The sequence below is a fragment of the Mauremys mutica genome, chromosome 20, assembly GCF_020497125.1.
Source record: "Mauremys mutica isolate MM-2020 ecotype Southern chromosome 20, ASM2049712v1, whole genome shotgun sequence".
NCBI lineage: Eukaryota > Metazoa > Chordata > Testudines > Geoemydidae > Mauremys > Mauremys mutica.
In genome coordinates this window covers 6,377,432-6,394,522 of record NC_059091.1, presented here as the reverse complement: position 1 = coordinate 6,394,522, position 17,091 = coordinate 6,377,432, and the positions used below count along the sequence as shown (strand labels likewise).

The following is a 17,091-nucleotide window of genomic DNA, read 5'->3' as shown; positions in this document are numbered from 1 at the left end:
CCCTCACGCTGCTCTGCTCCAATCCCCTCCTCACTCACCTTACAGGCCCCGCCCCTCACGCTGCTCTGCTCCAATCCCCTCCTCCCTCACCTTACAGGCCCCGCCCTTCACGCTGCTCTGCTCTAATCCCCTCCTCCCTCACCTTACAGGCCCCGCCCCTCACGCTGCTCTGCTCCAATCCCCTCCTCACTCATCCTGCCCTGCTCAATCCTCTTGGCCCAACCCCCCCTCCCCCCAGCCCAGCTGGGCCTAGTGGGTCTGGGAGCCTAGAGGCCCCTAGTTCTGGTGACAGGTTTTGGGGGACCCCTAGGGTGACCAGATGTCCCGATTTTATAGGGACAGTCCCGATATTTGGGGTGTTTTCTTATATAGGCTCCTATTACCCCCCACCCTCTGTCCCGATTTTTCAGACTTGCTGTCTGGTCACCCTACCCCCCTCCCCGGCCCTGGCTGAGTGGGGGGTTGGGGTGGCTGGTGCTGGGCTGCATAAGCCCTGGGTGCCAGGGAAGGGTGGGAATAGGACCCAAAAATCTGGGGCCGGGGGGGTGTAGAAACCCTCCTGGTTCAAGGCTGAGCCAGCCCCTGACTGGGGGGGGATGGATGGGAAGTGTCTGGAAGAGCCCCCTGTGGACAGATCATTCCATAATCACCTCTGCTCCTCTCCCCTGCCCCCTCCACGCAGGCGTTCGGCTTTCTCGGGGAGGGGGAGGGCTTCTTGTGCCTCCCACTGAAGGAGCTGGTGCTAAGGCAGAGGCTTGCCAAATACCAAGTCGGTGACCACCAGCTAGAGGGAGCAATCAGAAGACACCGAGCACGGCCTGATCCCTGAGAGAGGCGACTCTGCAGCCGGCAAGACAGAGACGAGACTGAAGCACAAGCACTTCCTACTCCAGTGTCCCAAACGTGAGGGGGTGAGACAGTGATTTGTTCAAGGTATATGGGATCTTAAAGACATCCGGTCAGAGGGTAAGGAGGAAAGATGGTGCCTGACCCTGGGAGAAAGGAGAGAGTTGGTGTCACGCTACAAAGGAACCTGCCACCAGATCAGGAATGGACCATCATGGCAAATGGAAACGGAATTGAAGTCTAAGCACATGCTATTCTGGGTGGGTCATACTTGCTCCTTATAGTCACCCAAGGGGGTCTGTCTTCCTATGCTTTGTCAGCTTTTATATAGCTTGAGTGCCTGGTCTGATTTGCTGTGTCAGTCCCTGTCTCTGCTCCTCCAGCTGTCTGTGCGGAGAAGCTGAGCCTTTCTCCAAGGAACTCAGATGAAATGCACAATGGCTCTCCCAATTCCTAATTGGGACCCTAGGCACTACCATAATACATAAAAGAAATAATAACTAGTGTGAGGCTTGAGTGGCTTCCCAGCAGCCCTGTTGGTAACCGAATTTGTGATGGTAGCCATGGAACACCTGTGGGCAACTGAAGCCAGTGGTTGGGCAACCAGCCTTGATTTAGCCACTGGCAACCAGCCTTGATTTAGCCACTGAGGTACTGCCTGCGTCCTCAGCAAACACGTGTCCCTGGTATTGCATTTTGCATTCAGTGGGCAGAAATCAGATTTTTTTTCCAGGTTTAACCACACAAATAAAGCCCCTGGCCTGCAATGCTCCACCCTAATTGCTCCATTGTTCAGGATTTTTCCTTCCTAGCTAGGAAACGAAAGGGTTACAACCATAGAGCTCCCAAATCATCTGGCTCTTAGTGGAGATGAGGGGAGATTTAACAAAGACCTTCCTGTTCTCAGCCTCCCGCTGACACCAAGTGGCTGAGCCTTGCTGCTGGGACAGCTCTCAGCTCCTTCTGCCTGCAATGGCTGGATCCCCTTCTCCACTGATGACCTCAGAAGGGGAGTAACTTGTCCCCATCCCGCAGCAGGAGCCGGTGAGTTAGGAGGAGGCATAGAGAGGTGGCACCTCCCCTGGGAAAAGCAAACAAGGGAGGCAAAAAAATCATTGCCTGTGCTATCGAAATCTGAGCCAGGCACCTCTTAATGAGGTGAGCTAAGAGGCAAGGATACAGAGGTGGCTGTCACTCTTTTCCTAGTCACGCCCTGTAGCGTGCTGTCTATCTTTAATAACAGTCCTCGGCTCTTCTATAGCGCTTTCTGTCAGTGGATCTCAAAGCATTTTACAGACAAGAGCAATAGCATGATTCCCATATTACCACTGGAGAAACTGAGGCAGAGAGCAGAGAGGTGACTTGCCTAAGGTCACCCCAGGTCTCCCAAGGCCCAGTCCAGTGTGGTGTCCACTAGCCCACACAGGTTCAAATAAGTGAACATGGGCCGCACCCAGTGTGGAAAGTGCTTTAGTCAGAGCTCCAACCTGATCCAGCATCGATGGATCCATGTGGACGAGGGACCCGATTCCCCTCCTTAATGTAGCAAATTCCCAGTCTGGATCAGCCCCAAGGTCCATCCAGCTCAGTGCCCTGTCTCTGACAGTAGCCAGCACGAGAACCCCACAGCAGGCAGATGTGGGATAATCGGCCCTCCCATTAAGGGGATGAGGGCCGTATTATTTGGACACCTAGGGGGGAAGCTTTCAAAAGCATCCGAGAGTCCGTGGAACTCATGCTTCTAAATCTCTTAGGTGCTTCTGAAAATCTCCTGACCATATATTTTAGAGACATTTTTGTCTTCTGGTTTCTTGTCTTCTGCTCCCATAGAGAAACTGAGCTGTGGGGCGGCGGGGATTTGGATCAGCCCATAAGGCAGCCCTGGAAATCAGGGGCAGCAGAGGAGTGTATCCAGATCCTTTCTCTCTGTTACGAGATGAGTTACTGCAGCAGCAGCCAGGTGGGTGGGGATCAGCAGTGATTTCTGGGAAGGCTAAACCTGAAAGCAGAACCACAAGGGTGGCCGGGTGAGCAGTCAGACTGATATATCATTTAATAAAGAGGCAACAGCAGGAAGAGCTGAAACATGGCTGGGTCCAGGATTCCGGAACACCAGGAACGGGTCTCTTACAGACCAGGGCGTACGGCCCATAAGTGCCCGAAAGGACAGAAAAACAGAGAGATCTTAACAAAAAACTGGGCAGTCATGCTTAAGATTGTCACCAGACTGTGGGTAAAGTTCTACCGGGCCAGGGAGAAGAGGACACAGCAATCCCCCTTGTTCTCAGCTGTATGGAGCACAGCGGACATGCAGAGCTGATGAACCAATCGGGATGGCTTTGAGGTGGCACATGACAAGGATATTTGGGGCCAGATTTTCAGTGTGTTGGGTGCACGCTGGGTCTTTTACTCATTTGCAAATTTGGCCCGTTGCGGTTTGTAAAACCTGGCCCTTAGCTGAGTGCCTCAGTTTTGTGCTGTATACGGTATAACTTATTCCCATCCGGACCAGCTCTTGTGGGACAACATGATCCTCCCAGTAGAGGACTGGACCCCAAATTTTCCCCTTACTTACACGAGTGGAAATCAGACTTTTCTGGTTTTCCAGATTTCCCCCAAATCAATAGGATTCTGCGCCTAGAACATTCCCTGAGATTCTGGACTAGATGAGACACGGCATTCAGAAGCTATCGCATGACTGATGGAAAGACAAATAGCGAAATGCCACTGAGTTGTGTACAGAGCTTCCCCTTGCTTGACCAAAAATCAGCAAAGCCTTAAAATGCCCCTCTCCTATGATGCCTGCAGAACACTAGACAAAGGCTAGACAGCTGGTGTGGGGATCACATTCAATCCAGTCTTGCCAACCCGGGGGAAGGGAAGTGCCTCCCAAAATCATGAGATTGGCTAAAAAATCCTGGGATTCAAAAAAATTAGGGTTAATTTAGAACCTTTAGGGGTCACCTTTTCAGTTTTTCTCTACTACTGCGAAGGCTAGAAACAAACTTAATTTTTTTAATGCAAACTGAGATTCACACCGAACCCCATGACTCCAAGAGCTGGGGCTTTAAGAAATCCCAACTATCGGATGAGTCTCTGCACACTGCACTGTTACCATAATCGTCTCCTCCCTGCCCCGACTGTTGGGGTATGACAAGGTTAAGTAAAGTATCATGGTAATAGGGAGTAAAGGCACAGGCAGGCACTGTTTCTTTGCTTGATAAAGGTGCCATCCTTCCCCCTTCCTTTCTGCGTGTTAAGGATAGATAAGCATTGCAGCTGCATAAGGAATGTGGTTGTCTGAAGGATCCCGTGTATGTGAAGAAGTGTCATCTTCCTCCCTCCCTTCCTCTCCCAGCTATAAATGAGCTTGGGGTCATGGCCCCTTCTCCTTCCTCTGTGAACTGCTGATTAAGGGAACTTGTGGCTACAATTATTGCAAAGAAATGTATCTTCAGGGTAAAAATGTCTGTAGCATATGCTTAATGCTGTAAGCAGGGGTGGGGATAATTATATTCAGTATATAGCTATTAATATTCATTAGATGGGCATTCATAGAATCATAGAGTATCAGGGCTGGAAGGGACCTCAGGAGGTCATCTAGGCCAATCCCCTGCTCAAAGCAGGACCAATCCCCAGACAGATTTTTGCCCCAAATGGCCCCCTCCAGGATTGAACTCACAACCCTGGGTTTAGAAAGCCAATGCTCAAACCAGCACTGAGGGTGTGAGTAGAGAGCCCAAGGGTGATTAAAGGCACTTATGTTAGCTTCCAAGCATTAGGTTATGTATGAAGCTACACTCTCTTTTGAATGCCATTTTCAGTTTTGGTCAAGTCACTCCAAATTCGGATTGCTAACCCTACACTGCATCTCCTTGAGGCACAGCACATTTCAAAAATCAGTCCCAATGACTACGTGGGAACTTGGAGCATTTAGAAGAATCTACCTTTAAACTAAAAGCTGTTCTTAACCTCCGCTATATACTGTGCCAACTATTTAGGCCAATGTATGGAATAAGTGGGACTCTGGCTCCTAGCCCTGTGTGCATTCCTCTAGATCACATGACCTCTAGGCGAGCACTATCTCCACTTTATGTATTTTAATTAAGCAGGGGCGGCTCTAGACATTTCGCTGCCCCAAGCACGGCGGCATGCCGCGGAGGGGGCTCTGCTGGTCGCCGGTCCCGCGGCTCCGGTGGACCTCCCGCAGGCTCCACTGAAGCCGCGGGACGCCGCCCTCCCGGCGACCGGCAGAGCGCTCCCCGCGGCATGCCGCCCCAAGCACACGCTTGGCGTGCTGGGGCCTGGAGCCGCCCCTGTAATTAAGCCATGTCTACACTAACGAGCTTACAATGGCATAGCTGCACCGATGCAGCTGTGCCACTGTAAGATTGCTTATGTAGCCACTATGCCAACAGGAGAGAGCTCTCCCGTCGACATAATAAAACCGCTTCCACAAACAGCAGTAGCTATGTCGGCTCTCCTGCCGACAATGTGCTGTCCACACCGGCACATCTGTCAGTGTAATTTATGTCACTCAGGGGGGTGTTTTTTCACACCCCTGAGCTAACTAAGTTATACTGACAAAAGTTGTAATCTAGACATGGCCTTAGTCTGTACCCACGTGGGAGCTGACTGACCCGCCATAATGCACATCTCAGTGCCGTGTAGAAGTTGGGCCCTTTGTATACCACAGCAGTTCCAAGAGCTTTCTAAGGCAAGCAAAGCAGCTGCTTTGCACGTGGAGACCCTCAGGTGTGCACAATACCATCGTACATTTCTGGACTCTCACATCCAGTGAGCGCTGATTTCTTAAGACAGCATGTGACACTAAAGAATTTCACAGGGATCATAGCATACACAAGTTGGTTTAATATCCAATTTCCAACAGGAAAACATTCAAAAGTCGTCAAGGATACCAATCTTCTCCAAGATAGATGAAAACAAACAGAGGGTTTCAAGGCCACGCTGCTTGGGAGCGACAATAAATCAAAACACACCAAACAATTAAAATTATCTCCCAAATGCGGTCAGAGTTGCCTCAAAGTCTCCAGAAAAATTCTACCGTGGTTTATATTAACTAAGGGTTTCGAGGGTGTTGTAGTAAATGTGGGGTTCACAGATTCACTTAGATCAACAAGTGTCACATGATTAACTCGGGGCTTACTCAACAACTATGTCGAGGGGAACAAGTAACGGCATAAAGAAATCCGTTTACTCAATCCGCCTCTGGGTCAGCCTGCTCCTTCCTTCCATCTCCAACAGTAACCGACTCCTCTTCAGAGCATGGGGAAGCTGCTACGTGGAACCAGAGGAGCACCTTGGAAAGCCAGCTCTTATGGGCTTCCAGGCATGGCGTAGCAGTAGAGAAACAAGAGAGCCCAGGCTTTCTCCAAGGATACAGAAGAGAAGATGAATGAGAACCAGCAACAAGGTAGGGCAGGGGTAGGCAACCTATGGCATGTGGCACGTGGCACGCGAGCTGATTTTCAGTGGCACTCACACTGCCCGGGTCCTGGCCACCAGTCTGCGGGGGGGGGGAGCCTCTGCATTTTAATTTAATTTTAAATGAAGCTTCTTAAACATTTTAAAAACCTTGTTTACTTTACATACAACAATGGGTTAGTTATAGATTATAGACTTATAGAAAGAGACCTTCTAAAAACGTTAAACGTTCTAAAAACGTACGACCGGCACGCGAAACCGTAAATCCGAGTGAATAAATGAAGACTCGGCCCACCACTTCGGAAAGGTTGCCGACCCCTGAGGCAGGGCGTTAAAGGGAGCTATGGGTCATTTACACCAGCTAGGGATCAGGCCCCTACTGATTTCAACGGCGCTATGGCAGATTTCCACCCGCCGGGGCTCTGGCCCCGCGGATTTCAGCAGCGCCCCTTGGTACAGCGCCGTGCGCCGGAGGCTGAAGCGCGCTGTGCCCGCGCTGGGCGGGCGCTGTTACCGCGGGACGCGCTCCCCGGGCGCTGCGCACCGGGGGGCAGCCCCGGCGGGTCCCCGGGCTGCGCGCGGGCTTCCCACCATAGAGCGGCCGCCTCCGCCCGCTGCCGGAGCTCACAGGCCGGGGGGGAGCGAATAGAGCAGGGACCTTCCTGTTCCCAGCCTCCTCCGGCTCGCTGCAGCCCCCGGGGAGCCTCAGCCTGCAGCCCCCGCGCGCCGCCCGGGAGAGCGCCCCGAAGCCGAGACCCCGGGCCCGTCCGCTGCGGTGAGCCGGGGCCGGGCAGGCGCAGGGAGAGGCGGCCCCGGGGGGAGGGAAGCGCCGAGAAATTGCTGCCCCTGGAGCCTGGAGGGCGGGGAACAGGGCCAAGGCGGCTGCACCCCCCCCCTCCAGCCCCTTGCAAGCGGGGGGGGGGGGCGGCACGGCCTAAGGGGCCAGCAGGCTACCGAGGGGCTTGCGACGCGCCCGTCCCCGGGGTCTGGAGGATCTGAGCAACGGAGTCTCCTGGGCGCGTGCCCGGACCTGCTGGGCTTCCCAGGGGAGAGAGGGGTTGTAGGGACGGTGCCCGCCTTGGCAGCTCGGCTCCAGCCCCCAGTGCCAGGGTGGGGGGCACCCAGGGGTGTGCGCTGTAGTGCAGCCGTGGATTAGCGGGGTGCTGGGGAGCAGGGGCTGGGATCCCTGGATGGTGGGGGGGAGAGGGGCTGCAGGGGAGGGGATCCCTGGATGGTGGGGGGGAGGGAGGAGCAGCAGGGGCTGGGATTCTGGATGGGGGGTGCTGCAGGGGAGCAGAGGGAGGGATCCGGGATCACGACAGGGGCTGGGGGTCCAGGATCTGGGGTTTGTTGCTGGTGAACCTTAGCTTAGTTCTCTCCCGTGGTATTATTCCAATTACTTTATATTACGTTACCACCTAGGGGCTCCAGCCAGGATCAGGGCACCATCATGCCAGGGGCTACGCAGATGAGATGCAAGGGAGAGTCCCTGCCCTGAAAAGCTCACGCGCTAAAGACAAAGTTGGGAGGGGAAACTGAGGCACAGAGCAGGGCGGTTACTAGCCCAAGTCACCCAGCGAGCTCATGGCAGGGCCAGGAATAGCCCGAGACCACGATGAATTGATTTTGCTGGTTGTTGCCCCAGAAGAGATCTGAGCTTTGTTTGCAAGAGGCTTAATTCAGGGCAGAGGCTGGTTCTGAGCCAGCCAAGCCCCCTTGTGCATGGAGGTCCTTCCCCGGAGCACGCCACCCTCTGCCCTTCAACTATCCTAGGATCCTGAAGAATTTCCCTGCGCCCTCTCCCATCTGCTGGGATTCCTCATCCTTTGGGGGCACGGGGGCGGGGGACGACGCATGGTAACAAAGCCTCAGTGACTGGTTAGCAAACCCCGTTGTCACCTACCTATTTGCCTTGTGTCTTTTGTTCGGGCTCAGGATTTCCCGGTTCCTGAGCCTCACGTGATAGTCCGAATGGAACAAGAGGGAGAGCCACGTGTCCGGGATTCCCAGGACTTGAGGGAAGCGGAGCTGCCAGGAGGCACCTGTGCAGGTGAGGGAGATGTGGAAGCAGCCCCTGGACATCAGCATGCAAGGGAAAGAGAGGAAATCCCAACACAGCTGTTGCAAGCAATAAAAGGGTGGCTTTGTCTCCCCCTAGCAGCGGCAATGTGTATTGCGGTATGCCTCTGCGCTAATCGGCCTGATTCTTTAGAGCAGGCCTCAGGGGCTTATGTTTCAAGAGCCAGTGTGGCCTAGTGGATAGAGCAGTTGTCTGGGCTTGAGAAGATCTAGCTTCTATTCCTGGCTCTGCTACTGAGCTGCTGGGTGACCCTGGGCAAGTCACCGCGCCTCAGTTACTCCCACTGTAAAAGGGAGAATAATACTGACCCGATTGGTAAAGCGCTTTGAGGGAACAAGTGCTGTGTAGGAGTTAGGTATTATCCAGCACCCTGCAGCTCCAGCTCAGTGTCTTCCAACAAGCTGCTTCTCATCTAGTTCAATACTACGGGCACCATTTCTCTCCCCATGGCAGGTGTCAGGTCTAAGCTTTCCACCTGTCCTCATTGACTTCCGATTCTATCCCTTCTCTGCACCCAGCTGTTCTGGAGGTGATCCCAGGTTCCCAGCAACCAAGTCTAGGGGGAACTGGGGGAGGGATAGCTCAGTGGTTTGAGCATTGGCCTGCTGAACCCAGGGTTGTGAGTTCAATCCTTGAGGGGGCCATTTAGGGAACTGGGGTAAAAATCTGTCTGGGGATTGGTCCTGCTTTGAGCAGGGGGTTGGACTAGATGACCTCCTGAGGTCCCTTCCAACCCTGAGATTCTATGCTGGATATTTCCAACAATCTTTCTCCAGTTTATTACTTGTAATGATTCCCCCCAAACGAGCAGAGGGCCCCCTGGTGGTAGGTGTTGTACAAAAGGGAGAGGCAGTCTATTGTACTGATACGGCTCCCATCACCGTATCACGGCCGTTAGCAGTCATCCTCCCAGGCAGAGCAGGGTCGTCCCCCCCAGCGTACACGTGGGAACAGAGAGCCTGAGGACTTGTACGCGGTCATACGGGTAGCGGAGGAGGAAGTTGTACTGAGATTTCCTGGATGCTAGTCAAATGCGCTAACCATTGGGCCACCTTCCTTCTCCAGCACCCCCCTCCCCTGAAGAGTTTATAATGGCCCATTGCCTCCTGGTATCCAGTGAGAGTTAGGCACCTAAATACATGTGAGGATCTGGGTCCAATTAGATAAAAGGTGGGAGGAGAAACAGAAACACAGAGAGGGAAAGTGCCCTGGCCAAAGTGGTGGCAGAGGCACTGATAGAAGCCATGTCTCCAAGTGTCAGTCCAGCACTGCCCACTAGTCTGCACAGCCTTCTCTGTGTTTAGCCCGGGACTGGATTCTCTCTCTTTGTTCCAGCCGCCGATGGAAGTGCGAGTGAGAACGAGGGGGAGATGCCCCAAGAGGGAGGCGCTGAGCCGCAGGGGCCCGTCTCTGAAAGCCTCAGGGAGGCTGTCTCGCAGAGTCCCGATCCGGAGAAAGCTTGCGAGAGTCAGGGCCGGCCGGAAAGGCAGCGGAGAAAGACCCCGGGCAAGAGGCTGGTTAAATCCGCCACCCAGTGCGAGAAAGGCTTCCGGAAACTCAAGGACATCCTGGTGCTGCGGCGATCACATTCCCGGCTGAGACCCACCATCTGCAGCGAGTGCGGCAAAGGCTTCAGCCGGAGCTCCGACCTCATCCGGCACCAGATCACCCACACCGGCGAAAAACCCTACACCTGTGCCGACTGCGGCAAAGGCTTCAGCCAGAACTCCAACCTGGTGACCCACCAGCGCATCCACACCGGTGAGAAGCCCTACCAGTGCAGGGACTGCGAGAAACGCTTCAGCGAGAGCTCCGCCCTCATCCAGCACCAGCGCACCCACACCGGCGAGAAACCCTACAAGTGCGGGGAGTGCGGGAAGCGCTTCAGCGTCAGCTCCAACCTCATCCGCCACCGCCGGACCCACACCGACGAGAAGCCCTACATATGCATCGAATGCGGCGAGAGCTTCCGCCACAAGTCGCAGCTGAGACGGCACCAGAAACTGCATGTGGCATAGAAGGCGGGGGGAGAGATCAGATACAGAACAGGTGGTTGGGTGGGGTGCGGGGGGCGGGTGGTGAGATGGGGGATTCCTTGCAGGGAGGGGACGGGGGGTGGCATGGATGGCTTGGGGGACGCTCTGTTGCTTAGGGACAGCTGGCGGTGGGATTAGATGGGAGACGGTTCCTATTTACTTATGCTCTTTTGACCAAGGCTGGAGGCCTAGGTGAGTTGGGTGCGTGATTCCCATTATATTGTCAGAGAATTTTGAAAATGCCAAAAGGATTTAGGAGCTTACGTCTGGTTGAACGACAGTGGGGCTTGTGGCTCTTTAAGCCCCATCGACTTTGCTCCTAAATCCCTCAGGTGACTTTGAAAATCACACCCTAGAGGGGTGCTTAACTCCCTTTGGCGCCTTTGAAAAATCTAAGCCTCAGTTTCCCCAGAGAGACTCCCCACCCAGGGGCTGTCACTGCCTTATTGGTGAAACTGAACAATGCCGAGCCGTCCCGAGAATGAAATCAAAGAGGCGGCGCAAACTGCACTGACAAAGCAGCAGCGAGAGGACGTCGGGAGCACCCGGCAGTGGCGAGTGGCAGACCGGAAGGAGAGAGGTACGCTGACATTGCAAAGAACGCCAGGATCCTGGGATCCATGAGGGAGATTCCTAGCATCCACCCAAAGGTGGGAATTCAATGTAAGGTGAGAGAGTCAACCACCAGGCCAAAGTCAGAGCCATGGCTGGATCAGGAGCACATGGGTGTCTATGTAGCATATTGAGCAGCTGTGCATAGTGTTTATTTAGATACATTCTAGCATTAGTGCCACATAGCACTAGGTCCTGGCATGTGCTCAACTGTGTTTTAAGTCCCACTGAAGTGAGAGAGAAGTCGCCGTCCCAGCCTCCTAACAGTTTAGTTTAACAGCCCTGATTCAGGCACGCACGGGCTATTGTCACATCTCCTCTCTCTCGAGGTGCATGTAACGGCTCCGTTCCCGTGTCAGCCTGCTCAGATGGTCCAGGCACTGTCCCAAAACATCACTGAGCAGCGGGAGGCTGATGAGCATGGCTCTGAAGGAACAGCAGAGCAAGGGGAAAGAACGTATTTTGAGGGAGGCCTTTCAAACAAGATCTGAAATCCAAGGAAGAAAGTGTTTTTTTTTTTTTAAGGAAAGACAAATCTTTGCATAAGGCAAATGCTCTTGAAGTGATATCCAAAGACGTTCTCAAGATCCACCTAGTGAAGAGAAACCTTCAAAGGTTCTCTCCTCTTCTGGAGCCATTCCAAAGAATGGGAGGCATATCTGTGGCCTGAAAAGAGCAGGAAGCAGCTGGAGATTGAGGTTGTGAATATGGCTTGGAGAAGGGACAGAGATCTCTCTTGACCAGAGCTGAAGGTCCACATGAACATAGAGAGGAAGGTGATAGAGAATGACGGAAACAGCACAAGCTAAGAGCAATCACCATTGTATAGTGCAGTGTTTCCAAAACACGTGAAAGATGAGCCCCGATATTAGCAAAATGAAATCAGTTGTGCACCGCCACCACCACTGTGTGTTGTTAAAAGCTGTACCCAAGCTGAGCGGTGGATTGTTGATCTTCATCATCTGACCCAGCCTTGCTTCACATACTTCAGTGAGCCTCGAAATAGCTCACAACACTGGTATTTAAAGCATCGCCATTGGCCTCTGAGCTAGTACCTGTTGAAATGAACTGGGCGTGGAGCTTTTGTTTCAGGCTCTCTGCAAACTCAGGTAGGTGTTGCTGCTGCATCAGCTTCCAAGGTTTTCTTCGCAACCATAACAGCTAACGACCAGGTGAAAGCTGAGAATCTGGAGAAGAGTTACAAGGTCCGCCCTCCCTTTCCTCTGGCTAATTCTTCACACGCCCCATTTGGGACATACACTTCACTCATTGGGAAACACTGATAGGCTGGATTCTCTATGGAGGTAAAATCCAGGCTGAAAAGGAAGGTCGATGAACATGTGAATGAGGTGAAAATAGATCTTACCCAAGATGGAAGCGGAAGCTCATATAACTGCACATGGTTGTCTCCACCACACCTCTGTTCAGGTGAATGGTGATGGTCTTCAGCTTAGTAAAGACCTGCCGTCATTAGAGCAGAAAAGTAGGTCCACCTGCTGAGATGAGGCTGAAGGAAGTGGAATGGAGGATTAGCTGATGGAGAGAGGTTGCAAGTGGAAAGAGCAGGAGCTGATGCCAGGGATGAAGGGTCCTTGAACGTCACTTCAGTCCAGTGGACGAAAAGTGGCAGAAACAGGGCCCCCAGCTGCAGACAGAGGGTAGGGACTTACCAGTAAAGCAGTAGTTCTCAAACTTTTGTACTGGTGACCCCTTTCACATAGCAAACCTCTGAGTGCAACCCCCCCCCCTTATAAATTAAAAACACTTTTTAATATATTTAACACCATTAGAAATGCTGGATGCAAAATAGTGTTTGGGGTGGAGGCGGACAGCTCATGACCCCCCATGTAATAACCTCATGACCCCCTGAGAGGTCCCGACCCCCAGTTTGAGAACCCCTGGTGTAAAGGGAGCCATAAGAAATCCTAGGAAGAGTGCAGAGGCACTGATCTGATGATGGACTTTGCAGAGCAGAAGGCTGGGAATTCATAGATTCAGATTTTAAAGCCAGAAGGGACCAACCTGAACCTCCTGTCTGACCTTTTGCATGACACAGGCCAGAGAAATTCCAAACAAATGAGGCTCTGGTTGCAGGAACGTGCAATGGCCGCAGCAAAACCAAAACCAAAGTGATGGGACAAGTCAAGGAAGATCGCCAGGAATGCCGAGAGACCTGCTGTAAATATTTAAACAAGGACAACTCCTTTGAAAAAGGGCTGGAACTAAAGAAAAATAACATTTTTTCCTTTTAAATAAAAGGTGGAGTCTTTTCATGAGATGAATGTTCTTAAGATGGTGTCTGGGAAATCTGGAGACCATCACAGTGAGTGAAGAGGACCCTTCAGAGGTTCTTGGATCTCACTGAGCTACTCAGGATAGCTACTCAATCTGAACTGGCTCAGATCCAAACTCAGTGGCATCTATCAAAGCAAGAAGAAATCCACAGGATCCAAGCACAAAATGACAAGAAGATCCTGGGGGATAAAATTAAAGGAGTTTCTTGGAGATTTAGAAGAAGACACAGGCAGGGAAAAACCAACTCTAGGAAACCTATGAAACAAGACTGCATAAGTAGAGAATGGTCCTTAAACATCAGCCTTTGATGACTACTGTCATGGCCACATGCCCTGGAGAAAACTGGAATTTGATCATGAAAACAACCACCGGAATCCAAGATTTTAACTGTCCAAAAACCCAACAAAACATCAATTGCGTCGTGAACCAAAGTTCTGAAATGGAGACTCTAGCTGAAACGTTGGAGGATGGACGAAATCACTAGCAGAAGAGACTCGAATTCCGATGGCAAGGGATACCGACGCTGTATCGAACTGGTACCTGTTTGGTGAAAGACCGAGATCTGGATCTTGAACGAGGGTATTCCCACATGCACATATGTATATCACTGTAATAGGGACAGATGTTTTTTAATGTCTGAGGCAAACTTAGCTTAGAGAACTATAAAATACAGTGTCAGTGTACATAGGATTTAAGAGTAGCATGGTTAACTATATAGCTAGGGTAGAATAGGTTCATAGGTAGATACAAAGTAACATGGGGATGAGAAGTTCTTCAGTAGAAACCCTGAACTCTGGAGGTTCAAATCCCGATCCAAACTATCCAAAGACTCATCTCCGGTTCAGAGTAGAGCCAGTTTAAGGCCGGGAAGCTGAGTGAGGGGACCGATTCCAATGAGAATCAGGCCCCTAACTCCCTTAAGCACCTACTGCCAGTCCCAGCATCTGATGAGGAGTGACTGCAGCGGAGGCTAGAATAGGTTTGGGTTTGGTTTAAGCTGATTAGACCTTTTGTACATACCTTGCTTTGAGCTACATTGCTCGCAAAGTGTTGTGTCCGCCCTGTACTGATATAAGTGTGTAACGGAGCATCCCAGGGTGCCAAGCTGCGGCTGGGCATTCTGGGAATTTTTGCAATAGATTGTGGGATACTTGCCAGTGGCTAATGCAATTGTGGGACATGGGGTCAAACTCCCATGATCCTTCCTCCCGAAACCCATAATTAATCTGGTTCCCACTAACCATGCTCTGGGCAACATTGAATTAAGAGTGTCCACGTGGGATTGCACCGTGTCAGTCTATGTATAGGCAGCCAACCCCCATCTCCACTCCATACTCTAATTTCAAGGGGATGTTTTGTGGAGGGGATGGAGCAGCAGAAGCCGGCTTGTTCTTTAATGAGAGAGGAAAACTAGGACAAGCGTAGTCACATTTATATGCTAGGCACTTCTGCAGCGTCTCGGTATCTCTCTTTTTTTTTTTTTTTTTTTTTAAATGAGCAGTAGGTTACTCACATCCATGGTCTTCGAGAGCAATCGCCTGGCCACGGCTGGAGAAAGAGGAGCCTCCATTTCCATTGCTCCCAGCCGGCAGCTGGGGTCAGTTTAAAACTCTCTTGTGGAGAGTTTGCTGCTGTTGTGAGCAGGGCAGTTGGCATGCCGCTCGGTAACATCCATTGCACCATCCGGTGCCTGAGTCTTGCCCTAGAAGCCGGGATAAAACTGCAGACAAACGGCTGCTGGTAGATGTTGAATAACTTGTAGGATTTCAGTTCAATAAACTAGTGGCTACTGTTTTTTTTAATTAAAAACAAAACAAAACCTGTTCCATGGGGTCTGGTTTCATTCTTGTCTTTGCCCCGAGTGATCAAAAATCATGAGCCCCCTCCCACCTCCCAAAAAGCATCAGATTGGCCTAAAAATCTTGAGATATAAAAACCAATAATAAATTGTACCTGTGCTTTTAATTTGCTGTCAGGGCGTATGGGGTCCTGCTTTCCAGCTTTTCTCCACAACCACGAGAGCTAGACACTGACTTTTGAAATGGAGACTGAGCCTCATGACTCCTGGAGGTGGGGCTTTAAGGAAAATAACTCTTGTGAGACTAGGCGCTACTGAGCTCGCTTGGGATGAGATTTTGCAAAAAAGGCTGTGAGGATTTGAGTCCAAGTTCCCCTTCATTCTTATAGGAGTGGGGTCCCCAGATCCGTTCATATGACTTTGAAATCTCAGGTTTGGTCTACGCTAGACAGGTTGGCATAAATGTGTTCCTCAGGGTGGTGAAAAATTCACCCTCCTGAGTGGCATAGTTAAGCCAACCTAAGTCCTGTGTAGACAGCGCTAGGTCAATGGAAAGAATTCTCAGGGAGGGGGATTACGTACGCCAACGGGGGACCCCTCCCCTCAGAGTAGGTAGTGTCTACACTGAACCGCTACAGCAGTGCAGCTGTAACATTTTAAGTGTAGAGAAGCCCTCACCCCGACTGCGTGGCTGGAAGCCAGCGCTGCAGCAGCACCTGTACGCTCCCATCCACCAGATCACAGAGAAGTTTGGGTTTTGCTTTCCCTGTTCCTCTGCATTATAGCTTCTGTGAGAGCCGCCACATGGGGGATTGAACCAGGGACGCCAGCGCGAAAAGCAGGAGCTGTTCTGGCGTGAGCTAAAGAGTTGGGAGTCCCTGCCTAGCTCTTTAATGGACACGCATCCTCTGTGGAGCAGACACTGGGTGAGACGTGCAATACACTTCAGGGGGTTACACCTCTGCCGGTATCTGCTGCCCTCACATATTACAAAGTCAAGCACCTTCCTCCTCTCTCCCGGAGAGGGGGATTTGGAGTTCAGCCCTTTTCTTCCTGCTCCTGTCACGCAGGGCTCTTGCCGGAACCTGCCACAAAGAGCACGAGGGAGGAAGGGGGGGCAGGACTGGACTTAGTGCAAAAGGTCCAAAGGGAAAAAACCAGGAAAGCGGGGGAAAGAACCCCAATAATCAGCTCAGTTCTCCATCCCTGCGCGTCTCGCCTCATGCCACGCAGGTGGGAAATGAGCAGCACGGTACCCGCACACTCGCCTGCGCAGCGTTTGCAGCCTGGTGGCACGGGCGGGCCAGCTGCAGGCCAGCGCAAGCCGCAGCCCCAGGCTTTATTTTTATGGGCCGAGCGATGGCCCTAGTGGTTTTGGTGGGAACCGGGCGAGCCCCATTGCCACTCGCGTCAGGCCCACCGAGGGCCCCTTTGGTGCTGGAGGCTGGGGAGGCTCTCGGCCCCCCTCCCTCCCCAGGCCCAATTAACCCTTTACAGGCTGCAGATCTGGTTTAGCGGCTTCCCGCCATGAGACAGCCTTAAAAGCGAGTGTGCCACTTAAAACCTACTGCAAGCTGTCGGCGTGACAGGCCCCAAAAGCCAGGTGTGCCGCACCTGGCTCGGATCAGTGGGTTCAAAGGGTGGCTGTTGCCAATGGCAGCCCTAGGAAATTGGTATTTGATTAGGAATTTCCAATGTTTGCCCCAATCGGGACCCTGGGATTTTTAAAGAGGCGAGTGAATCGTGCCCGTGGAGAGGAGAGCGAAGGATCCTGCTGCTTCCCCTGCAGCAGCTCTGGAGGTCGAGCTGGGAGCAGGTGCCACCTCGCTGACCATCCCTGTGACATTGACAGAATTAATGCAATGCCATGGGCAACGCGAGGGGCCCAGGCGGGCCCCCACCATTACTGCTCTGTCTGTGGGGCAGGGGCAGTAGAAAAGCAGAGACCGGTCGTGTCAAATCAAATAAACAGGGTCTGG

At 52.3% G+C, this 17,091-nt stretch overlaps 1 protein-coding gene across 5 annotated transcripts; it reads left to right on the top strand.

The window, feature by feature from the left end:
• The first annotated feature begins 220 nt into the window (after positions 1–220).
• LOC123353898 (zinc finger protein 853-like) lies at positions 221–10,412 on the top strand. Of its 5 annotated transcripts, XM_044995366.1 has the most exons (5): positions 221–285; positions 683–1,106; positions 6,112–6,280; positions 8,227–8,341; positions 9,707–10,412. In XM_044995366.1, exons 3-5 carry the CDS (start codon positions 6,263–6,265, stop codon positions 10,387–10,389), a joined length of 816 nt encoding a protein of 271 aa, XP_044851301.1. In that variant the 5' UTR covers positions 221–285; positions 683–1,106; positions 6,112–6,262; the 3' UTR covers positions 10,390–10,412. The 5 variants fall into 5 exon arrangements, with proteins under 5 accessions (XP_044851301.1, XP_044851303.1, XP_044851299.1 ...); XM_044995368.1 differs by lacking the exon at positions 221–285 and having other exon boundaries at positions 484–933; XM_044995364.1 differs by lacking the exon at positions 221–285 and having other exon boundaries at positions 484–1,106.
• The last annotated feature ends 6,679 nt before the right edge of the window (positions 10,413–17,091 follow it).

Coding starts and splice junctions, on each gene's coding strand:
- LOC123353898 (XM_044995366.1), top strand. Junction 8,342..9,706: donor GCCAGGAGGCACCTGTGCAG/GTGAGGGAGATG, acceptor TCTTTGTTCCAG/CCGCCGATGGAAGTGCGAGT.